This window comes from Salmo salar, chromosome ssa14, assembly GCF_905237065.1.
Source record: "Salmo salar chromosome ssa14, Ssal_v3.1, whole genome shotgun sequence".
Classification (NCBI taxonomy): Eukaryota; Metazoa; Chordata; class Actinopteri; order Salmoniformes; family Salmonidae; genus Salmo; species Salmo salar.
In genome coordinates, this window is record NC_059455.1 from 86,649,976 (window position 1) to 86,676,161 (window position 26,186).

Genomic DNA, 26,186 nt, shown 5'->3' on the forward strand with positions numbered 1-26,186 from the left:
TACCTGGTGGTTGTATTTGCGGTGACATTAAGGCTCCACACTGAACCTTCAATCTAAGGGTAAAGACTTAATATAATTTAGCCTAATCAGACTATTCTAATCTAGTACATGTAGCCTATAATAAATGATTGAGTTAATCAGACCCTCTGGTGACTTGACTTGATGGTCCAAGCCCCTGTTTCTCAGTGGAGAGTGCCTCCCCAGCCATGCTTCAGGAGGTATCTAGAGGCCCACCTCTTTCTCTCTCTCTAGTTAGTGATTCAACAACCTTGTTAATGCATTTTTGGAGAGGAATGCAAAGTCTTCCCCGCTGGAACATTTACATACATTCACAAAAGCAACAGGTAAATACATGACGTAAGGCCGTCGTCCCCTCCCTCTTTTACCCCTCAGTCCCTCCTGCTCCCCCAGCTGCTGTTGTGTCCTGCCTGGCTGCCCGGTGTCTGCTACGCTGCTCCCCGCTCTGCCCCGCTCCTTCCCCGGACCCCGCCTCGCACCGCCCCGGCTACCGAACTCCCAGTGAATGCACTAGCCAGCAACCATGACAGGCATCGCCGCCGCGTCTTTCTTCTCCAACTCCTGCAGGTTCGGGGGTTGTGGGCTCCAGTTCGAGTCTCTGGCCGAGCTAATCGTCCACATCGAGGACAATCACATCGGTGAGTCACGGAGGGAGAGGAGAGGTTGCATAGCTAGCTAGGCTAATGCTAGGCTAGAAGAACACGGTTCCATTTCATTCCGCTATACGGAATGCCTGGTTGTTACATTTTCTGACTCGGCTCGCTGCAAATAAATGTATTAGCTATCTTTGTGTCCAGAATAAAAATGGGGAAACCAAGTTTTCCCTGGGATGAGTTTAGTTTTGTGTTATTGTGTAGTTATTTATAAAGCTACCGTTATCATAGGTGGCTAGGCTAGCCGTGTCTAGCCAGGCAGAGGTTTTGCATTGGTCGCTGTGTTTACGTTTAGGCCCGTGTTGCAATGCAGCGGAGCACTGCTCGTGGATTAGAATAGGGGAATTTACTCTCGACATTGTCACCCCATGTGCACAGACGTTCTCACCCTGAAAATGCATAAAAAATGATGTAGGTGTAAATTATAGCTAATTGGTTTGACTCAGTCACACCTAGACGACAAAATGCCGCTAGTTTAGTATAGTAGCCAACATATCAGGTATCTTTGCAAGTCAAAGTTGATCAAATTATTTTGTTGTCAACTAAAATGTTAAGATATTTGTGTCAGCAAAGTTGTTTGCGCTTACTATATGTATTTTTGCCAGTCTGTTGATTTGCAACAACGAAACGGTAGTGTTTGGTTAACTGTAGACTTGGTTTCTGAAAGTGGGCGTTGCGAAATAAGTGTGTGGATCAACAGGGATGGGGTGTAACATCAGCGCCCCATTATTGGTTAGACCAGCCATAGCCAGGTGCACCACATGTCACTTTAATGTTTACATAGCAGGTTAGGACAATTAACGTGGCAGGTTAGGAGAATGAGGGTAGGGTTAGGAAAATAGTTAGGCTTAGCTAAAATGCTACTCTTGTCAACAATCGACTCATCGTGCAACCCAATAAGCCATGCAAAACGGTCTACAGGGGTTACCAGTCTGATCAGTGGGGTCAATGAGTTGACCCTACTGCTGCATCTCTACAATGACTGACACCATTAATAACACATCATCAGATCAATACTCTCATTAGATCTGTCCACCCAGCAAGGAGTGTGTGTGTTTCTATTTGTCTTTGGTTCTTCTTCTGCTGTTTCCCTGCAGCATGTCCACCATTCAATTGTTACCCAATCAGTAACTACAATACAGAAGAGGAATATTCTCCGTACAGGCGAACAGACTCATTTAATTACTGATATGACTGGTTGTCCACAAGGGGAGATTGCTGATATGACTGGTTGTCCACCAGGGGAGATTGCTGATATGACTGGTTGTCCACCAGGGGAGATTGCTGATATGACTGGTTGTCCACCAGGGGAGATTGCTGATATGCCCGGTTGTCCACCAGGGGAGATTGCTGATATGACTGGTTGTCCACCAGGGGAGATTGCTGATATGACTGGTTGTCCACCAGGGGAGATTGCTGATATGCCCGGTTGTCCACCAGGGGAGATTGCTGATATGCCCGGTTGTCCACCAGGGGAGATTGCTGATATGACTGGTTGTCCACCAGGGGAGATTGCTGATATGACTGGTTGTCCACCAGGGGAGATTGCTGATATGACTGGTTGTCCACCAGGGGAGATTGCTGATATGACTGGTTGTCCACCAGGGGAGATTGCTGATATGACTGGTTGTCCACCAGGGGAGATTGCTGATATGCCCGGTTGTCCACCAGGGGAGATTGCTGATATGCCTGGTTGTCCACCAGGGGAGATTGCTGATATGACTGGTTGTCCACCAGGGGAGATTGCTGATATGACTGGTTGTCCACCAGGGGAGATTGCTGATATGCCCGGTTGTCCACCAGGGGAGATTGCTGATATGCCTGGTTCAGTTGTCCACCAGGGGAAATTATTGGCACTATGCATTCGGGAAGGTGGCGTCCTGCTGGCATCCACCAAACCCAGATTCGTCCGTCGGACTGCCAGATGCTAAAGCGTGGTTCATCACTCCAGAGAATGCATTTCCGCTGCTCCAGAGTCCAATGGCGGCGAGCTTTACACCACTCCAGCCGACACTTGGCATTGCACATGGTGATCTTAGGCTTGTGTGCGGCTGCTCGGCCATGGAAACCCATTTCATGAAGCTCCCAACGAATAGTTCTTGTGCTGACGTTTCTTCCAGAGGCAGTTTGGAACTTGATAGTGAGTGTTGCAGCCGACGACAGGTGACTTTTACTCACTTCAGCACTCAGCGGTCCCGTTCTACTGAGCTTGTGTGGCCTACCACTTTGCGACTGAGCCGTTGTTGCTCCTAGACATTTCCACTTCACAATAACAGCACTTACAGTTGACTGGGGCAGCTCTAGCAGGGCAGAAATTTGACGAACTGACTTGTTGGAAAGGGGGCATCCTATGACGGTGCCACGTTGAAAGTCACTGAGCTCTTTAGTACGGGCTATTCTACTGCCAATGTTTGTCTATGGAGATGGCTGTGTGGCTGTGTGTTTGATTTTTATACACCTGTCAGCAACGGGTCTGGCTAAAATAGACGAATCCAGCAATTTGAAGGTGTGTCCACATACTTTTGGGCATGTAGTGTATTTTATCGTTGTCCTTTTTCAGCCACGACTCCAAGTAACATAGAATATTACAGTTCTTCAGGTCCTGTTGATAGGATAGTCTCGAACGGAGCTCGTCCAGTTTGTTCTCTAGTGACTACTTTCGCCAATAGAACAGAGGGTAGAAGAGGTTTATTTGCTCGCTAATGTAGTCTCGTTAGGATGCCTGCTCGTCTGCCTCCTGTACCATCACTTACTCTTTCGAGTCCCGTCTGATGACGCACGATCGGAGGACAACCTTATTTCATACAAGTGCATTCGTTTCCATGTTTCCTGTTCTCGCCGCTGCTCCTCGATTACCTTTGACCTTTTTTCAAAAAGAGGCAAGGAAAACCAATTGAGATTTTCCCCAGGACTCAGACACGTTCAGCTGCAGCAAGTGGGAAGTCCATATTTAGAGATACAACGCTGCCCTCTAGAGTCAGAATCTAATAGTATGCTGTTCATCATCCGCTGGAACTCCAGTACCATTGATAGAGTTTATTCAGTGGCATCATGCAAGGTTGTGTTGCAGTATTTTGAAAAGGAACTCCATCATCAATATTAACGGTGCCTCCTCTAAAGAATTCTTGCTTTCAAAGTGCCATCCCACCATAGACATGAAGTCTATGGGAGAAATGATCGGACGTTCAGGATCCCTAAGGACTCTGTGTGTACCTGCGTGTGTGGGAGTGTTTCTGAGATTACTGTTTGTCCTGTATGTAGGCTACATCTATGATCGTGTCTCTAAGTTAGAAAGACCTATCTGTCCCTCTCTCTCTGTGTGAAGTCAGAGAAAAGGAATGTAGTGATGTCATCCTTGTCTAGCTGTGTGCCAGACTAGCAGTGTTCTGTTGTCTTTACCTGAACAAGTAGATACCTGCCTCTCACCTAAAACCACCACTTCCCCTCTCCCACCAGTTTTACCTTGTTACAACACTGTATATAGCCATAATGACATTTGAAATGTCTCTATTCCTTTGCAACTTTTTTGAGTGTAATGTTTAAAATATATATATATATATATATATATCACTTGCTTTGGCAATGTAAACATATGTTTCCCATGCCAATAAAGCCCTTTGAATTGAATTGGGTAGAGTGTGAGGGAGAGGGGAACAGAGAAAGAGAAGCATACACCACCTATACATAGTGCTTCCCAAAGTGTTGCCAGTACAACTGTTCTCAGTTACTGCTGTATGTTGTAAGCTAAGCTTGTGTATCCGAGATTCTGCAACTATAATGTAATGACGGTATAGGTCCTGCATATCCACCTGTGTCCAGAAGGTGTCAGTATAGCACCTTTTGTTTTCTCTCACTGTTCTGTTGAGCTCTTACTGACTATGGCATCATTTGCTGTTTCTGTTCACAGCAAACAACTCTGTTCAGGGGCTTCCTTTTCTGCGTTGTGTTTTTTTTCTCAACTACATTTTTGGAGTATGCCTATGTGGTCTTGTGTGATTACGTATTGTGTGTAGGATGTGAAAGCAATGACTCCACTACAGCATAGTTTACTAAACCAGTCATGTACATTTAGTCATGTCAACCTAGTCAGTGTCAGATTAGTGATTTAATCCAGGACATGAAGGGAGGTGGGTAGGAAGGGTGCACTGTATAAGTATTTGAACAGGGTCCATGTTTGTGTTTGTTGTTGATGCCTGGTGTGTTGATTAACAATTCCTCTCTCCCTCAATGCTGAGGTGGGACACTACACGGAAGGAGTCTGTGTCCTTGTTTGTGAGTGGGTTCGTTTTTCTATCATTCTGGGGACCTAAAATCCCCCTTATTCCCCACAAGGATAGTAAAACATGGACAATTCTGAGGACAAAGGCTATTTTAAGCTTAGGAGTTAGGGTTAGGATTACAATTAGGGTAAGTGGTTATGGTAAGGGGGTAGAATAACATAGAATAACGTGTGTGTGTGTGTGTGTGTGTGTGTGTGTGTGTGTGTGTGTGTGTGTGTGTGTGTGTGTGTGTGTGTGTGTGTGTGTGTGTGTGTGTGTGTGCTCGAAATGACCTGTCTGGGTGTAAAGAGGCAATTAGTGTGTCCAAGACTGGAAAATACACCACCCCGATACATATACAGTAAGGGAAAAAAGTATTTGATCCCCTGCTGATTTTGTACATTTGCCCACTGACAAAGAAATTATCAGTCTATAATTTTATTGGTTTATATGAACAGTGAGAGACAGAATAACAACAAAAAAATCAAGAAAAACGCATGTCAAAAATGTTATAAATTGATTTGCATTTTAATGAAGGAAATAAGTATTTGACCCCTCTGCAAAACATGACTTAGTACTTGGTTGCAAAACCCTTGTTGGCAATCACAGAGGTCAGACGTTTCTTGTAGTTGGCCACCAGGTTTGCACACATCTCAGGAGGGATTTTGTCCCACTCCTCTTTGCAGATCTTCTCCAAGTCATTAAGGTTTCGAGGCTGACGTTTGGCAACTCAAACCTTCAGCTCCCTCCACAGATTTTCTATGGTATTAAGGTCTGGAGACTGACTAGGCCACTCCAGGACCTTAATGTGCTTCTTCTTGAGCCACTCCTTTGTTGCCTTGGCCGTGTGTTTTGGGTCATTGTCATGCTGGAATACCCATCCACGACCCATTTTCAATGCCCTGGCTGAGGGAAGGAGGTTCTGACCCAAGATTTGACGGTATATGGCCCCGTCCATCGTCCCTTTGATGCGGTGAAGTTGTCCTGTCCTCTTAGCAGAAAAACACCCCAGAGCATAATGTTTCCACCTCCATGTTTGACGGTGGGGATGGTGTTCTTGGGGTCATAGGCAGCATTCCTCCTCCTCCAAACACGGCGAGTTGAGTTGATGCCAAAGAGCTCCATTTTGGTCTCATCTGACCACAACACTTTCACCCAGTTGTCCTCTGAATCATTCAGATGTTCATTGGAAAACTTCAGACGGGCATGTATATGTGCTTTCTTGAGCAGGGGGACCTTGCGGGCGCTGGAGGATTTCAGTCCTCCACGGCGTAGTGTGTTACCAATTGTTTTCTTGGTGACTATGGTCCCAGCTGCCTTGAGATCATTGACAAGATCCTCCCATGTAGTTCTGGGCTGATTCCTCACCGTTCTCATGATCATTGCAATTCCACGAGGTGAGATCTTGCATTGAGCCCCAGGCCGAGGGAGATTTGACAGTTCTTTTGTGTTTCTTCCATTTGCGAATAATCGCACCAAATGTTGTCACCTTCTAACCAAGCTGCTTGGCGATGGTCTTGTAGCCCATTCCAGCCTTGTGTAGGTCTACAATCTTGTCCCTGACATCCTTGGAGAGCTCTTTGGTCTTGGCCATGGTGGAGAGTTTGGAATCTGATTGATTGCTTCTGTGGACAGGTGTATTTTATACAGGTTACAAGCTGCGGTTAGGAGCACTCCCTTTAAGAGTGTGCTCCTAATCTCAGCTCGTTACCTGTATAAAAGATACCTGGGAGCCAGAAATCTTTCTGATTTGAAAGGGGGTCAAATACTTATTTCCCTCATTAAAATGCAATTCAATTTATAACATTTTTGACATGTGTTTTTCTCAATATTTTTGTTGTTATTCTGTCTCTCACTTCAAATAAACCTAAAATTAAAATTATAGACTGATCATTTCTTTGGCAGTGGGCAAACATACAAAATCAGCAGGGGATCAAATACTTTTCCCCCCCACTGTACATACACACTCACATCATCGGAAGTCGCAGGGCTGGAGCGCCTCACCATGCACTGGGAAGTCTAATTATAGAGGGATGTACCCCCCCTCTCCCCTCCCTCTCTTTCCCCACTCTCCTCGTTTTTCTCTCTTCCCTCTCTCCATCCGGTGACCTGCTGTTTCAGAAACACATTAAAACACTCTCTGTGGCTTAATTAGCAGTCTGGAAAACAAGACCAGCATTCTTGGCCTACTTTGACACACCCGCTAGACACACACACACACACACACACACACACACACACACACACACACACACACACACACACACACACACACACACACACACACACACACTGGTGGAAGATGGCGCCGACAGACATGGCAGCTCTGCTTTAGCTCCTTAGCAACTTTGCAGTATTTAGTTTTTTGTGTGTTATTTCTTACATTATTAGCCCTGAACGTTTTTTACAAGCATTTCGCTACACCCGCAATAACATCTGCTAAATATGTGTATGTGACCAATAAGATTTGATTTGGTGTGGCCTTATCTTTGACCAGTAGGAGGCAGTAGTAGACTGTTGGTCAGAAAAGCAATGTTGTGTTGAAATGAGAAGAGTTCTGTTTGATGTGTAGCTGATTTAATGACAGGAACGCTAATTTAGAGTATATTTATGACTCCCTTGTGCTCCCAACTTACTGGTCTTATACACACATCCATATAGACACACACAAATATACACGCTCACACACACTGTCTTTAGGGGAGAACTAGACCAGTGTGACAGCTATGATACAAAATATTAGATATGATAGAACCAACAGACCTGTGTGTGTATGTGTGCGCGCGTTCGCCCTAAGTGTGTACCCCTTCTTGTTACAGTGGTGGTATCAAGAGTGTAGTTGCTTCCTGTCCTGCTAGGTGAACGGAAGCCATAAAGTTGGGGAACATTTATTGCTCTCCCGCTCAGCACCTGGTTTACATAATCCCCTCCTCAAGCTATTGGTAAGCATTGTTCTAGGCTAGCTACATGTTAACCGTAATTAAACATACTGCAGTATATCGTTAGCATTGGGGAGCTTGACACAAAGATGGCGAACAAATGCATATAGTTAAGTCAGGCCATTTACCTTTGCAAGGTCTCTTTTTACAAATGTGCCCTGTATATACAACATAAATATACACATTATACCCAAATATATATATATTCAGTTGAAGTCGGAAGTTTACATTCACCTTAGCCAAATACATTTAAACTCAGTTTTTCACAATTCCTGACATTTAATCCTTGTAAAAATTCCCTGTCTTAGGTCAGTGAATGTGAAATATCAGAATAATAGTAGAGAGAATGATTTATTTCAGCTTTTATTTCTTTCATCACATTCCCAGTGGGTCAGAAGTTTACATACACTCAATTAGTATTTGGTAGCATTGCCTTTAAATTGTTTAACTTGGGTCAAACATTTAGGGTAGCATTCCACAAGCTTCCCACCATAAGTTGGTGAATTTTGGCCCATTCCTCCTGACAGAGCTGGTGTAACGGAGTCAGGTTTGTAGGCCTCCTTGCTCGCACATGCTTTTTTAGTTCTGCCCACAAATTTTCGATAGGAATGAGGTCCGGGCTTTGTGATGGCCACTCCAATACCTTGACTTTGTTGTCCTTAAGCCATTTTGCCACAACTTTGGAAGTATGCTTGGGGTCATTGTCCATTTGGAAGACCCATTTGCGACCAAGCTTTAACATCCCGACTGATGTCTTGAGATGTTGCTTCAATATATCTACATCATTTTCCATCCTCATGATGCCATCTATTTTGTGAAGTGCACCAGTCCCTCCTGCAGCAAAGCACCCCCACAACATGATGCTGCTGTCACCCCCGTGCTTCATGGTTGGGATGGTAGTCTTCGGCTTGCAAGTGTCCCCCTTTTTCCTCCAAACATAACGATGGTCATTATGGCCAAACAGTTCTATTTTTGTTTCATCAAACCAGAGGACATTTCTCCAAAAAGTACGATCTTTGTCCCCATGTTTAGTTGCAAATTGTTGTCTGGCTCTTTTATGGCGGTTTTGGAGCAGTGGCTTCTTCCTTGCTGAGAGACCTTTCAGGTTATGTCGATATAGGACACGCTTTACTGTGGATATAGATCCTTTTGTACCTGTTTCCTCCAGTCCTTTGTTGTTGTTCTGGGATTGATTTGCACTTTTCGCACCAAAGTACGTTCATCTCTAGGAGACAGAACGCGTCTCTTTCCTGAGCGGTATGACGGCTGCATGGTCCCATGGTGTTTATACTTGCGTACTATTGTTAGTACAGATGAACGTGGTACCTTCAGGTATTTGGAAATTTGTTCCCAAGGATGAACCAGACTTGTGGAGGTCTCCTATTTTTTTCTGAGGTCTTGGATGATTTCTTTTGATTTTCGATGTCAAGCAAAGAGGCACTGAGTTTGAAGGTAGGCCTTGAAATACATCCACAGGTACACCTCCAATTGACTCAAATGATGTCAATTAGCCTATCAGAAGCTTCTAAAGCCATGACATCATTTTCTGGAATTTTCCAAGCTGTTTAAAGGCACAGTCAACTTAGTGTATGTACACTTCTGACCCACTGGAATTGTGATACAGTGAATTATAAGTGAAATAATCGGTCTGTAAACGATTTTTGGAAAAATGACTTGTGTCATGCACAAAGTAGATGTCCTAACATCTTGCCAAAACTATAGTTTGTTAACAAGAAATTTGTGGAGTGGTTGAAAAATGAGTTTTAATGACTCCAACCTAAGTGTATGTAAACTTCCGACTTCAACTGTACGTATGCTAGCTAAATGCTAACCATACTGAAACATTTAAATTTCAGTCATTTAGCAGACACTCTTATCCAGAGCGACTTACAGGAGCAATTAGGGTTAAGTGTCTGTATGCTAGCTACATGCTAACCATACTGAAACATCAAATCAAATTTTATTAGTCACAGGCGCATGAATGAAATGAAATTAAATGAAATGCTTACTTACGAGCCCTGAACCAACAATGCAGTTTAAATAAATATGGATAACAATAAGAAATGAAACTAACAAGTAATTAAAGAGCAGCTGTAAAATAACAATAGCGAGACTATTTACCGGGGGGTACCGGTACAGAGTCAATGTACGGGTTATTAAAGTGACTATGCATAGATAATAAAAGAGAGAGCAGCAGCAAAAAAGAGAGAGGGATGGCAATGCAAATAGTCTGGGTAGCCATTTGATTAGATGTTCAGGAGTCTTATGGTTTGGGGGTAGAAGCCTCTTGGACCTAGACTTGGCGCTCCGGTACCGCTTGCCGTGCGGTAGCAGAGAGAACAGTCTTTGACAATTTTTTGGGCTTTCCTCTGACACTGCCTGATATAGAGGTTCTGGATGGCAGGAAGCTTGGCCCCAGTGATGTACTGGGCCGTTCGCAGTACCCTCTGTAGTGCCTTGCGTTCGGAGGCCGAGCAGTTGGTAGTTTGTTGGTGATGTGGACAGCAAGGAACTTGAAGCTCTCAACCTGCTCCACTGCAGCCCTGTTGATGAGAATGGGGGCGTGCTCGCTCCTCTTTTTCCTGTAGTCCACAATCATCTCCTTTGTCTTGATCACGTTGAGGGAGAGGTTGTTGTCCTGGCACCACACGGCCAGGTCTCTGACCTCCTCCCTATAGGCTGTCCCATCATTGTCTGTGATCAGGCCTACCACTGTTGTGTCATCGGCAAACTTACTGATGATGTTGGAGTCGTGCCTGGCTGTGCAGTCATGAGGGAACAGGGAGTACAGGAGGGGACTGAGCACGCACCCGAGGGGCCCCTGTGTTGAGGATCAGCGCGGCGGATGTGTTGTTACCTACCCTTACCACCTGGGGGCGGCCTGTCAAGAAGTCCAGGATCCGGTTGCAGAGGGAGGTGTTTAGTCCCAGCATCCTTAGGTTCGTGATGAGCTTTGAGGGCACTATGGTGTTGAACGCTGAGCTGTAGTCAATGAATAGCATTCTCACATAGGTGTTACTTTTGTCCAGGTAGGAAAGGGCAGTGTGGAGTGCAATAGAGATTGCATCATCTGTGGATTTATTGGGGCGGCATGCAAATTGGAGTGGGTCTAGGGTTTCTGGGATAATGGTCTTGATGTCAGCCATGTTCAGCCTTTCAAAACACTTCATGGCTACAGACGTGAGTGCTACGGGTCGGTAGTCATTTAGGCAGGTTACCTTACTGTTCTTGGGCACAGGCACTATGGTGGTCTGCTTAAAACATGTTGTTATTACAGACTCGGACAGGGAGAGGTTGAAGACACTTCCCAGTTGGTCAGCACATGTTCGCAGTACACGTCCTGGTAATCCGCCTGGCCCTGCGGCCTTGTGAATGTTGACCTGTTTAAAGGTCTTACTCACATCGGCTGCGGAGAGCGTGATCACACAGTCTTCCGGAACAACTGGTGCTCTCATGCATGTTTCAGTGTTATTCGTCTCGAAACGAGCATAGAAGTAGTTTAATTCGTCTGGTAGGCTCGTGTCACTGGGCAGCTCTTGGCTGTGCTTCCCTTGGTAGTCTGTAATGGTTTGCAAACCCTGCCACATCTGACGAGCGTCAGAGCCAGTGTAGTACGATTCGAACTTAGTCCTGTATTGAAGCTTTGCCTATTTGATGGTTTGTCAGAGGGCATAGCAGGATTTCTTATAAGCCTCCGGGATAGAGTTCCGCTCCTTGAAAGCGGCAGCACTAGCCTTAACTCAGTGCGGATGTATTTGCTGTAATCCATGGCTTCTGGTTGGGGTATGTACGTACGGTCACTGTGGGTACGACGTCATCGATGCACTTATTGATGAAGCCAATGACTGACTGATGTGGTGTACTCCTCAATGCCGTCGGAAGAATCCTGGAACATATTCCAGTCTGTGCTAGCAAAACAGTCCTGTAGCTTAGCATCTGCTTCATCTGACCACTTTTTTTTTTATTGATCTAGTCACTGGTGCTTCCTGCTTAAAATGTTTGCTTGTAAGCAGGAATCGGAAGGATAGAATTATGGTCAGATTTGCCAAATGGAGGGCAAGGGAGAGCTTGTATGCGTCTCTGTGTGTGGAGTAAAGATGGTCCACAGTTGGGGTTTTTGTCTTCTTTTTTCCCCCCCTCTGGTTGCACATTTAACATGCTGATAGAAATGTATTAAAACGGATTTAAGTTTCCCTGCATTACAAATAACACTCCCTCTGGGTGAACATTTTCTTGTTTGCTTATGGCGGAATACAGCTCATTCAATGCTGTCTTAGTGCCATTCTCTGATTGTGGTGGTATGTAGACATTTACGAAAAATTCAGATAAACTCTCTAGGTAGATAGGGTGGTCTACAGCTTTTCATGAGATTCTCTACCTCAGGCGAGCAATAGCTCGAGACTTCCTTAGATATCGTGCACCAGCTGTTATTTACAAAGATTCATAGTCCGCCGCCCCGTGTCTTACCAGACGCCGCTGTTCTATCCTGCCGGTACAGCGTATAACCAGCCGGCTGTATGTTGATAGTGTCGTTGTTCAGCCACGACTCCGTGAAGCATAAGATATTACAGTTTTGAATGTCCCTTTGGTAGTTTAATCTTGCGCGTAGGTCATCTATTTTATTCTCCAAAGATTGCACGTTCGCTAACAAAATGGAGGGAAGTGGGGGTTTATTCGATTGCCTATGAATTCTCAGAAGGCAGCCCGCCCTTTGTCCCGTTTTTCTCCGCCTCCTCTTCACGCAAATCACGGGGATATGGGCCTGTTCCCGAGAAAGCAGTATATCGTTCGCGTCGGGCTCGTCAGACTCTTAAATGGAAAAGTGGGATTCTACCAGTCCATGGTGAGTAACAGCAGTCCTGATGTCCAGAAGTTATTTTCAGTCATAAGAGACGGTAGCGGTAACATTATGTACCAAATAAGTAACATGCTGCAGTATGTGGTTGGCATTGGGGAGCTCAGTGTTTCCTCTGCAGTCATTTTATCTGTGGCACTGCGCCACGGCAAAAATAATTGCCGCCACGGCATAAAAATATGTAACTTAAAAAAATATTTCTGTTGAAGCGTACTTAGAAAATGCAAAAACAGTCCACATTTACTTTTCCTCTGCAAACAAAATAAGTAATGAATAGAAAAATCTGACTACCCCATATTAGACAAGTTTATATATTTACCTAGTCGGCTTGGTCTTGTGTGTTCTACAGCCAAGTCATGTGTGTTACAAGTCGGTATTCGATGTCCATCCATGTCTGAGGACATCGGGAGATGACGTGGAAACCAGCCACTTGATGCAACAGTGAGCGCTGTTACCTTCAAGTAGGTTTCGGTTTTCCGAGAGTGTTGTGGATGGGTGTAAGCATCTGCCTCTTCCAAAGGTTGCAAGTTCGAATCCAGCAATAGAAAGTTGGTTTTCAGATTTTTGTTTTAGGCCTATCCCAAATCTTTACTCTTAACTTAACCATTCGAGTTAATGCCTAACCTTAACCTTAAAACACTTAGAAATGTAATGTTTGCAACAACTTTGAAATTTGATGTTTGAGAAACATGGATGAACGTCTAAATCTGACGTGAGACTGTGAGAGCTAGTTGGTGTTCTATGAGAGAGAAATATTCCTCTTGAGGCGCATTCAAGTTACGAGTGCAATAGGGAGGGAAACCTGCATTCTGACAAGTCAATGCACAACAATTCTTGCAATCGCAGGGAAAGCAGCAGTTTTAATGGCCTTTGTTAAAATGGGGGAACTGCACATTTTCAACCCAGACTTTTTAGCAGCGGCATGGTTAAGCACGTTACCGCTCTGCAATACACCGTGAGTGCATATGGGAGAGTGGGGCTAAATATAACACGGATCAATTGTAGGTAATTAGTAACTTGCCAGGTAATTAGTAAAATGCCACCCTACCTCAAAATATTTTTTGGTTATGTAATAAAAAATTCTGATGAGAATTATGACATTTTTAGAGTAGTGGCAACCAGTGAAAATCGAACAAAATGTTATTTGTCACATGCGCCGAATACAACAGGTGTAGACCTTACCTTGAAATGCTTACTTAAATTCCCTTAACCAACAATGCAGTTCAAGAAATAGAGTTAAGAAATGTTTTTTTTTTATTTGGAGTATATTTGTGTGGGGGTGGGGTATGGTGACATTAAGTGGTTTCTGTGAGAAGTAAAGGCAGGTGGTGTGTTACCCCCAGTGGCGGTTTACCCCAAGTTACCCCAACAGTTAAGTCTACATTATATTCACTGTGTTTGCGCACATTTTTTGGGACATATAATTAATCAATAGGATGCTAACTATACTGAACAAGAATATAAACACAACATGTAAAGTGTTGGTTTCATGAGCTGAAATAAAAGATCCCAGAAATGTTCCATATGCACAAAAAGCTTATTTCTCTCAAATTTTATGCACAAATTTGTTTACATCCCTGTTAGTGAGCATTTCTCCTTTGTCAAAATAATCCATCCACTTGACAGGTGTGGCATACCAAGAAGCTGATTAAACAGCATGATCATTACACAGGTGCACCTTGTGCTGGAGACAATAAAAGGCCATTATAAAATATGCAGTTTTGTCACACAACACAATGTCATAGATGTCTCAAGTTTTGAGGGAGTGTGCAATTGTCATGCTGACTGCGGGAATGTCCACCAGAGCTGTTGCCAGAAAATTGAATGATAATTTCTCTACCATAAGCCGCATCCAGTGTCGTTTTTGAAAATGTGGCAGTACGTCCAACTGGCCTCAATCGCAGACCATGTGTAACCACGCCAGGTCCTCCATATCTGGCTTCTTCACCTGCGGGACCATCTGAGACCAGCCACCCGGACAGCTGATGAAACTGATGAGTATTTATGTCTGTAAGAAAGCCCTTTTGTGGGGGAAAACTCATTCTCATTGGCTGGGCCTGGCTTTTTGTCCTTTTAAAAAGTCACCAGCCTCTCTCTCTCATACACACACACATTCAGTCCTCTCTCTCTGAGAGTGTATGTAGGCTAAGTTAAGTGTTCTGGTTTCTGGATCTCAGCAACAGGTAGAATGATTAAAGTAGGGCAGTAAAAACCTAATTAAGACCACCTCAGTGGACCACCTCATATGTGTGAGAGAGAGAGGAAATGCAAGATAGAATGCATTCATTCTTAATTATGAGGTGTGAAAGTCTGAAGCCAAAGTGCTGCCAAGACCAAACACACACACACACACACACACACCAAGGGAGACTGTTAAATATGGCACAGAGATCATCTAGCTCTGGTCTGTAATGGCTTTGGATGTAGTACATCTGTGAGCCATTATACGCGCAACCATAATTACATACACACATTCATTACTTTTGTGCCTTATAGCAAACAGGATGCATGTTTTGAAATATCCTTCTTTTCACTCTGTCATTTATGTTAGTATTGTGGAGTAACTACAATGTTGTTGATCCATCCACAGTTATCTCCTATCACAGCCATTAAACTCTGTAACTGTTTTAAAACCACCATTGGCTTTATGGTGAAATCCCTCAGTGGTTTCCTTTCTCTCCGGCAACTAATTTAGTAAGGGTGCCTGTATATTTGTGGTGACTGGGTGTATTGATACGCCATCAAAGTGTACAATTAATAACTGCACCATGCTCAAATGCATAGTCAATGTCTGCTCTTTTTCTTCTTCTTCTTGCCCATCTACCAATTGGTGCCCTTCTTTGTGAACATGAGGAAAATCTCCCTGGTCTTTGTGGTTGAATCTGTGCTTGAAATTCACTGCTTAATTTAGGGACCTTACAGATTAGGTGTGGGGTACAGAGATGGGGTAGTCAATTAAAAATCATGTTAAACACAGTTATTGTGAGTCCATGCAACTTATGTGATTTATTAGGCACATTTGTACTCCTGACCTTATTTAGGCTTGCCATAACAAAATATTTGAATACTTATTGACTCAATACATTTCAGCTTTTCATTTTTTATACATTTTTGTTAACATTTCTAAAAACATTCCATTTTGACATTATGGTGTATTGTGTGTAGATCAGTGACACAAAATCTAAATGTAAACAATTTAAAGTAAGACCGTAACACAATAAAATGTGGAAAAAGTCAAGGGGTGTGAAGACTTTCTGAAGGCACTGTATTACTTGTAAGTTATATACAATTGGAATGTTCCTCAAGCTATGACAACTTTATACATATCTAGCAGTAATATTTGCGGTTTCTCCCTCACCCAGAATAATTATTTGTCATTAGTAAATGCACAGAAGTTGGGAATTGATTGAGATATTTTCTTATTTAATTTGGAAGTATTTCTCACAGTAGAGGAAAAGGTGCCTCTCTGTCTCTACCTCCCCTGTCATACAGTGACTACATAGACACTTTTGGGTTGCCATTATGTCTACCTTTCTTCTATTGCCAATTGGTAGACGCTGAGTCTGTATTTGGTCAGGATCTGTCTTTATTTACTATCTCTGACAGAGTAAAGATATTCTGCCAATTTGTATTATCTTTTGAGGGACAAATAGCAATTTCGTTTACTCTGTGATTTTGTTTAATTTCCCAATTTGTCAAATAGGAGGTTTCATTTCTGTAACAATCTGATTCTGGTTGGTTTGTGTGTTTGGATACTACAATCTGATTCTCAATCTAATTGATTTGTGTGTTTGGATAATACGGTTATTTAGTATTTTTAACAGCTGACATATGGGACTATTTTCAGGTTTCAGCTCTTGGGTTTCTGTACAGCACTTTGTGACATTGGCTGATGTAAAAAGGGCTTCATAAATACATTTGATTGGGTTTCCAGTGCTTTGAATTGTAAGGATGTTTTGGGGCTTCATTTTAAAATGGTTCCAAAATGTGTGTCCTTTTCTTTATATTAACAATTAAAGGGAATCATCCGAGTTCCACTCGGCATGCATTATTTAGTACTTTCTTTTGGGTATTTAGGATAATTCTTTATAATTCTGTATGTAGATTTTCTATTGGGTTTTTCTCCCAGTGCTTATAATCATAATTCCAGGTTGGACCCAAAACCGTGCCTCCGTAAAGTGCAATTGGTAAAATTACACTTGAATATTTAGCACTAGATTTGGATAGGAATATTTATTTCAAAAATATATTTTTTTATGGAGTAAAAAGCTTTGCAGATTTTTTTCTTTTAGTGAATTCACTCCCATACTAAATCCACCAGAGGCACTGATTTGTAGTCCCAGGTAGTTGTACCATTTGGGCATGTTCAACCATTACCTAATTGGAAGGAGTGTCTGTTGCATTGATTCCTGGCCTTTTTATAGAAAATCACGACTTTGGTTTTCTGAAAGTTAAAGTTGATTGCCCAGTTGATGCTCTATTCCTAAAGAATGTTAAGTTGTTCCTGTTGACCTTACTCTGTTGGTGACAGTAGGACAAGGTCATCAGGTTAGACCTTACTCTGTTGGTGACAGTAGGACAAGGTCATCAGGTTAGACCTTACTCTGTTGGTGACAGTAGGACAAGGTCATCAGGTTAGACCTTACTCTGTTGGTGACAGTAGGACAAGGTCATCTGGTTAGACCTTACTCTGTTGGTGACAGTAGGACAAGGTCATCAGGTTAGACCTTACTCTGTTGGTGACAGTAGGACAAGGTCATCAGGTTAGACCTTACTCTGTTGGTGACAGTAGGACAAGGTCATCAGGTTAGACCTTACTCTGTTGGTGACAGTAGGACAAGGTCATCAGGTTAGACCTTACTCTGTTGGTGACAGTAGGACAAGGTCATCAGGTTAGACCTTACTCTGTTGGTGACAGTAGGACAAGGTCATCAGGTTAGACCTTACTCTGTTGGTGACAGTAGGACAAGGTCATCAGGTTAGACCTTACTCTGTTGGTGACAGTAGGACAAGGTCATCTGGTTAGACCTTACTCTGTTGGTGACAGTAGGACAAGGTCATCTGGTTAGACCTTACTCTGTTGGTGACAGTAGGACAAGGTCATCTGGTTAGACCTTACTCTGTTGGTGACAGTAGGACAAGGTCATCTGGTTAGACCTTACTCTGTTGGTGACAGTAGGACAAGGTCATCTGGTTAGACCTTACTCTGTTGGTGACAGTAGGACAAGGTCATCTGGTTAGACCTTACTCTGTTGGTGACAGTAGGACAAGGTCATCAGGTTAGACCTTACTCTGTTGGTGACAGTAGGACAAGGTCATCTGGTTAGACCTTACTCTGTTGGTGACAGTAGGACAAGGTCATCAGGTTAGACCTTACTCTGTTGGTGACAGTAGGACAAGGTCATCAGGTTAGACCTTACTCTGTTGGTGACAGTAGGACAAGGTCATCAGGTTAGACCTTACTCTGTTGGTGACAGTAGGACAAGGTCATCAGGTTAGACCTTACTCTGTTGGTGACAGTAGGACAAGGTCATCTGGTTAGACCTTACTCTGTTGGTGACAGTAGGACAAGGTCATCTGCGTAGAGCAGGAATTTGACCTCATCTTTGAGGGGTGTGTCCAACAACAATGCTAGTTGGTTGATGTAAACTTTGAACAGGGTTGGACTTAAATAGATTTTATGATGTCGTATACTTTACCCCCAATGCCGCTTGAGGGTTCTGTAATCTAATCCATCATGCCATATGGAATCAAAAAGCATTCTTAAAATCAACAAAACATGCAACTCCTTTTTTTCTCTCGCTCTCTCATACACACACAATAACATATACATGTATGGAGACTCATCTAGACTGTACTGATACTCAGTAACACAATACATTCTAAAAGTTCAACATATGTCATAGTATATGCACGGTAGCACAGTATGTTTGAGTCTTGATAAGTGTACATCAGATACATGTAAAGTCAAGCAAGTACACTACACTGCCTAGTTGTGTAGCAGGCGTTTGCAGCAACAGCCCGCCATTTTAAGGATCGCCATTTTGCTTAGGTAATTGCGTTTTTGAGTTGCGTATGTATGTAAGGTAGGCCAAGTAAATTAGGCTGTACACATTCACCACAAGCTATTGTCTTGCATATGTGTTCGTCATTTGACTGTATTTCTATTCAATGGAGTGGAATGTCACCCTGTTGACCACATGGTGGCAGTGCTAGTATGCAGTTGTGACTCAGCACACATTCATCACATTGCACACACACTCACACACACACACACACTCACACACACACACACATGCTGAGTTAGCTTTTGAAGTTTGGGCTGGTGGCCTCAGGCAGTGGAAGCTCCCTGCTGCAATGTTACTGAGTTGGCAAATATGCTGGAAAAAGTGTGTGTGATTATAGAGGATATCCATCAACCTCCCTGACATGCAGTGTACACACAGTAGCACCATGTTACACAGAGGGCTATGTAACCAAGAACACTTCATGAAACCAGGGGTTGTAAATGAGACCCTCTGCTACGGTGGACAGAATATAGGCTTTCTTTACTAATACTCCACACACACAACATTGGAACAGAGAGACTAGTGTGAGTATCTTAAAGTATCAATCGGACATGAATTTGCACACACACCCATCTCACCTTACTGCATACTGATTTCCTCCACAAATCAAGTCATGAACCCCATATACAAGCACTTTCAGTAAAGCCCGGTGTACTGTACTGGATGTTTGATACCATTTCGCCTCCCCCCTGATTTACTATGCGGATACATACTGAAAGATTTCAAGACTCCGACGCCAATTCCATATTCATGATCTACAGTGCTTTCCGAAAGTATTCATACCCCTTGACTTATTCCACATTTTGTTGTGTTACAGCCCAAATTCCAAATGGATAAAAAAAAAAAAAAAATCTCACTCGTCTACACACAATACCCCACAGTGACAAAGTGAAAACATGTTTTTATCATTTCTTTGCACAAGAGTGTTCAAAGTTGTCATCAAGGCAAAGGGTGGCTACTTAAAGAATCTCAAATATAAAATATACTTTGATTTGTTTAACAAGTTTTTGGTTACTACATGATTCCATATGTGTTATTTCATAGTTTTGATGTCTTCACTATTATTCTACAATGTAGAAAATAGTAGAAATAAAGAAAGACCATTGGATGAGTAGGTGTGTCCAAACTTGACTGGTACTGTAAGTATTCACACCTCTTTGCTATGACACTCCAAATGTAGCTCAGGTGCATCCTGTTCCCTTTGATCATCCTTGAGATGTCACTACAACTTGATTGGAGTCCACCTGTGGCCAATTCAATTGTTTGGACATGATTTAGAATGAAACACAACTGTCTATAGAAGGTACCACAGTGCATGTCAGAGCAGAAACTACATATATCTGGGTGAAGGGTATAAAACCATTTCTAGAGTGTTGAATGTTTCTAAGAGCAGTGTTCTCCGTCATTGAGAAATGATGGAACTACCCAGACTCTGCCTAGAGCTGGCTGTCAGACCAAACTGAACAACCAGGCAGAAGGAGGTGACCCAAGAACCCAGTGGCCAGACAGAAGCAACTCCTGAGAAAAAGGCACATGACCGCACACCTGGAATATGCAAAAAATGCATGTGAAAGACTCATAGAGCATAAGGCAAAATATGATGTGGTCTGATGAGACAGAAATGTAACTATTTGTCCTGAATGCAAAGCACTATTTCTGGAGAACCAGGCACAGCTCATCACCTGTCTAACACCATCCCTACCGTGATGCATGGTGGTGGCAGTATCATTCTGTGGGGATGCTTTTCATCAGCAGGGACTGTGAGACTGGGAAGCATAGATGGATCAATGAATGGAGTCAAATACAGGCAAGTCCTTGATGAGAACCTACTTCAGAGTGCAAATGACCTTAGACTGGGGTGAAGATTTACATTCCAACAGAACAATGACCCAAAGCATACGCTGGAATGGCTTCAGAATAAGAAAGTGAAAGTCATTGAGTGGCCCAGCCAAAGCTCAGACTTGAATCCCGTTGAAAATCTGTTCACCGCCTTTGCCCATCTAACTTTGAGAAAATCTGCAGGGAAGAATGGGAGAAAATCCTCAAATCCAGATGTGCAAAGCTGATAGACATACCCAAGACAAGTCAAAGCTGATACAGACATACCCAAGACAAGTCAAAGCTGATACAGACATACCCAAGACAAGTCAAAGCTGATACAGACATACCCAAGACGATTCAAAGCTGTAATCACTGCCGAAGGTGCTTCTACAAAGTATTGGCTCAGGGGTATGAATACTTATGTAAATGTAGATATTTCATTTTCAGTAAAGTTTTCTTTGTCATTATTGGGTATTGTGTGTAGATGGGTGAGAAACACAATTTAATCCATTTTGATTTCCGTCTGTAACACAACAAAATGTCTAAATCAGGGTGTGAGTACTTTCTGAAGGCACTAAATATCCATATGATCTATCTAGATTTATTCTACGGTAACTAAATACCCTACTCTCTTCTTATTTCCTTCTCTCTCTCTTTCTTTCTCTCTCTCTCACTCTCTTAGACACAGATCCTCGTGTCCTGGAGAAACAGGAGCAACAACAGCCCACCTACCTGGCCCTGAGCTACATTAACAGGTAACATACACACAGGGCAGTGTTGCTCCACTGATGGAGCCGTTTCGACAAAGACTAGCATACTGGGACAGAAGTTTGATCAACATTCCTGGCTTCAGTTCTACCACATCCTTGGTTTTCTTCAGGCTTTTGGTTTGAAAAACATGATTCTGTCTAGTAGCAAATCTGATACGACTTCTTCTGAGGCGTGTATCAGACTTGTGTTTGACCATTGTTTTGCAGTTGTGTTGTGATAGTCTAATTGCCCTGAGTGTGTTACGGTGCTTTTTGTGTTTTTGTGACCGTGCTGGTATGACTGTGAGTGTCTTGTTTGTGTTTGGATGACTGATCCCTTCCCAGAGAAACAGTGTTGTCATTAGAAGCACCGAAAAGCTCTCTCTACACAGTTACAGCCTAGCCAAACACAGAAATGAGAATGAGATGAGTGTTTATCCCAAAACTTCATGTCCAATCTCACATTTCTTAAATCATACTGTGTGTGAGTTAGGGATTTGACGAATGTACAAATGTTCTTAACTTTTAAATTGCCAATGAGGTGAATTCACAATCCTGCATAAATTCTGCATATGACTGCTATGGGGCAATGCAGTTCAATCTACCGCAGTGATGGCTACCTACCTACTGGTCGTCATTAGTTGCCATAGCCACAAAGTCATAAAGCCCACCTATTTCTGAAATTATCTTCTAAAAATGTGATTTTTAAACCTAACTCCTAACCTTAACCACACTGCTAACCTTATGCCTAACCTTAACCTTAAATTAAGACCAAAAATATATATGCAAAAGTATGTGGACACTCCTTCAAATTAGTTGATTCGGCTATTTCAGCCGCACCCGTTGCTGACATGTGTATACAATTGAACACACAGCTATGCAATCTCCATAGACAAACATTGGCAGAAGAATGGCCGTACTGAAGAGCTCAGTGACTTTCTACGTGGCTACGTCATAGGTCGCCACCTTTCCAGCAAGTGATTTCATCAAATGTCTGCCCTGCTAGAACTGCCCCGGTCAGCTATGCTGTTATTGTGAAGTCTTTTTCGTTATACAGTACCAGTCAGAAGTTTGGACACACCTACTCATTCAAGGGTTTTTATTTTATTTTTTACAACTTTCTACGTATTAGAATAATAGTGAAGACATCTAAACTATGAAATAACACAAATGGAATAATTTATTAACCAAAAAAGCATTAAACAAATAAAAAATATATTTTATATTCAAAGTTCTTCAAAGTAGTCACCCTTTGCCTTGATGACAGCTTTGCACACTTGTCATTCTCTCAAACAGCGTCACCTGGAATGATTTCCAAAAGTCTTGAAGGAGTTCCCACATATGCTGAGCACTTATTGGCTGATTTTCCTTCACTCTGCAGTCTAACTCATCCCAAACCATCTCAATTGGGTTGAGGTCAGGTGATTGTGGAGGCCAGGTCATCTGATGCAGCACTCCATCACTCTCCTTCTTGGTCAAATAGCCCTTACACAGCCTGGAGGTGTGTTGAGTCATTCTCCTGTTGAAAAACAAATGATAGTCCCACTAAGCGCAAACCAGATGGGATGGAGTATCGCTGCAGAATGCTGTGGTAGCCATGCTGGTTAAGTGTTTCTTGAATTCTAAATAAATCACAGACAGCAAAGCACCATCACACCACCTCCTCCATGCTTCACTATGGGAACCACACATGCGGAGATCTGTTCACCTACTCTGCGTCTCACAAAGACACAGCAGTTGGAACCAAAACTCTCAAATTTGGATTCATCAGACCAAAGGACAGATTTCCACTGGTCCAATGTCCAGTGCTCGTGCTTCTTGGCCCAAGCAAATCTCTTCTTCTTATTGGTGTCCTTTTAGTAGTAGTTTCTTAGCAGCAGTTCGACCATGAAGGCCTGATTCACACAGTCTCCTCTGAACAGTTGATGTTGAGATGTGTCTGTTACTTGAACTCTGTGAGTTGCAATCTGAGGTGCAGTAATTGCCAATTTATGAGGCTGGTAACTCTAATGAACTTATCCTCTGCAGCAGAGGTAACTCTGGGTCTTCCTTTCCTGTGGCGGTCCTCATGAGAGCCAGTTTCATCATAGCGCTTTATGTTTTTTGCGACTGCACTTGAAGAAACATTCAAAGTTCTTGAAATGTTCTGGATTGACTGGCCTTCATGTCTTAAAGTAATGACGGACTGTCGTTTCTCTTTGCTTATTTTGAGCTGTTCTTGCCATAATATGGACTTGGTCTTTTACCAAATAGGGCTATCTTCTGTGACGACCCTCCCACTCTGTCTGCCGTATTCTCTCTCTTTGTTCTTGTTTCTTTATTAGGATGCCGGTGGGCGGAGCTGGGAGGGTCGTCAGCTACATGGGAAACACCTGGGTCCGGGTGTGTCCCAGGATAAAGGCACCTCTTACACATTGATTGAGGAGACTCTCTCCACGCAGACACTGTTGATTTTGGTTGTGTAGTTTTGTGGCTTTTTGGTTATTTGCTTTGGCACCTTTCAACACCCTGCATTATTACATTCAGGTATGCAAAACACTCACTTACACTACTGATTACTGATTACACACACCATTGTTAACCTCTCTAGGGTCGGCGGGACGAAATCGTCCCACCTACGTAACAGCCAGTGGAATCCTGTGGCGCGTTATTCAAATACCTTAGAAATGCTATTACTTCAATTTCTCAAACATATGACTATTTTACACCATTTTAAAGACAAGACTCGTTAATCTAACCACACTGTCCGATTTCAAAAAGGCTTTACAACGAAAGCAAAACATTAGATTATGTCAGCAGAGTACCCAGCCAGAAATAATCAGACACCCATTTTTCAAGCTAGCATATAATGTCACATAAACCCAAACCACAGCTAAATGCAGCACTAACCTTTGATGATCTTCATCAGATGACAACCCTAGGACATTATGTTATACAATACATGCATGTTTTGTTCAATCAAGTTCATATTTATATCAAAAACCAGCTTTTTACATTAGCATGTGACATTCAGAACTAGCATACTTCCGGTGAATTTACTAAATTACTCACAATAAACGTTCACAAAAAACAACAATTATTTTAAGAATTATAGATACAGAACTCCTCTATGCACTCGCTATGTCCGATTTTAAAATAGCTTTTCGGTGAAAGCACATTTTGCAATATTCTCAGTAGATAGCCCGGCATCACAGGGCTAGCTATTTAGACACCCACCAAGTTTAGCACTCACCAAAATCAGATTTACTATAAGAACATTTTTATTACCTTTGCTGTCTTCGTCAGAATGCACTCCCAGGACTTCTACTTCAATAACAAATGTTGGTTTGGTTCAAAATAATCCATAGTTATGTTCAAATATCCTCTGTTTTGTTTGTGCGTTCAAGACACTATCCGAATGGTAAAGAAGGGTGACGCGCACGACGCATTTCGTGACAAAAAAAATCTAAATATTCCATTACCGTACTTCGAAGCATGTCAACCGCTGTTTAAAATCTATTTTTATGCCATTTTTCTCGTAAAAAAGCGATAATATTCCGACAGGGAATCTGTGTTTAGGTTCAAAGACGAAAGAAAATAAAAACATGGGGTCGACTCGTGCACGCGCCTCAGCCCATTGTCCTCTGATAGAGCACTTACCAAAGGCGCTAATGTGTTTCAGCCTGGGGCTGGAATTACATCATTCAGCTTTTTCCCGGGTTCTGAGAGCCTATGGGAGCCGTATGAAGTGTCACGTTACAGCAAATATCCTAAATGTTCAATAAACAGAGCCAAGAAGCCCAAGGAATGGTCAGAGAGGGTACTTCCTGTTTGGAATCTTCTCAGGTTTTTGCCTGCCATATGAGTTCTGTTATACTCACAGACACCATTCAAACAGTTTTAGAAACTTTAGGGTGTTTTCTATCCAAAGCCAATAATTATATGCATATTCTAGTTTCTGGGCAGTAGTAATAACCAGATTAAATCGGGTACGTTTTTTTATCCGGCCGTGTAAATACTGCCCCCTAGCCCTAACAGGTTAATTACTTAGTTACTTTATTTAATAAATATATATTTTGATACTCCTTGTCTCCACGTTGTCTCCCTTTTGTTGCGAACTCTGAGCCGGTTCGTAACACTTCTGTATACCACCCCTACCTTGTCACAACACAACTGATTGGCTCAAACGCGTTAAGAAATTCCACAAATGAACTTTTAGCAAGGCACACCTGCTAGTTGAGAGAATGCCAAGAGTGTGCAAGGCTGTCATCAAGGCAAAGGTTGGCTACTTTGAAGAATCTCAAATATAAAATATATTTTGATTTGTTTAACACGTTTTTGGTTACTACATGATTCCATACATGTTATTTCATAGTTTTAATGTCTTCACTATTATTCTACAATGTAGAAAAAAGCAAAAATAAAGAAAAACCCTTGAATGAGTAGGTGTGTCCAAACTTTTGACTGGTACTGTGTATGCCAAACCCCAGTAAAATTAGCTGTTTTCATTGGTATCAGCTAATCCTAATACATCCTAATAAATTAAATCAAGTCCCAACGAACCATCAAACAGGCAAAGCATCAACACGGGACTATGATTGAATCCTACTACACTGGCTCCTGAATCCTACTACATTGGCTGACACTCGTTGGATGTGGTAGGGCTTGCAAACTATTACTGATTACAAAGGGAAACCTAGCCGCGAGCTGTCCAGTGACGCGAGTCTACCAGATGAGCTAAATGCCTTCTATGCTCACTTTGAGGCAAGCAACACTGAACCATGCATGAGAGCACCAGCTGTTCCGGATGACTGAGTAAGACCTTTTAAACAGGTCAACATTCAC

At 42.6% G+C, this 26,186-nt stretch overlaps 1 protein-coding gene across 1 annotated transcript in view; it reads left to right on the forward strand.

The window, feature by feature from the left end:
* Positions 1–276: 276 nt before the first annotated feature.
* The window catches only part of LOC106570525 (juxtaposed with another zinc finger protein 1), a 38,729-nt gene continuing 12,819 nt past the window's right edge, over positions 277–26,186 (forward strand). Inside the window, exons 1-2 of the mRNA XM_014142941.2 lie at positions 277–656; positions 21,296–21,368. Coding sequence (XP_013998416.1) covers positions 542–656; positions 21,296–21,368 — 188 coding nt within the window. The 5' untranslated portion in view covers positions 277–541. The remainder of the gene's footprint in view (positions 657–21,295; positions 21,369–26,186) is intronic.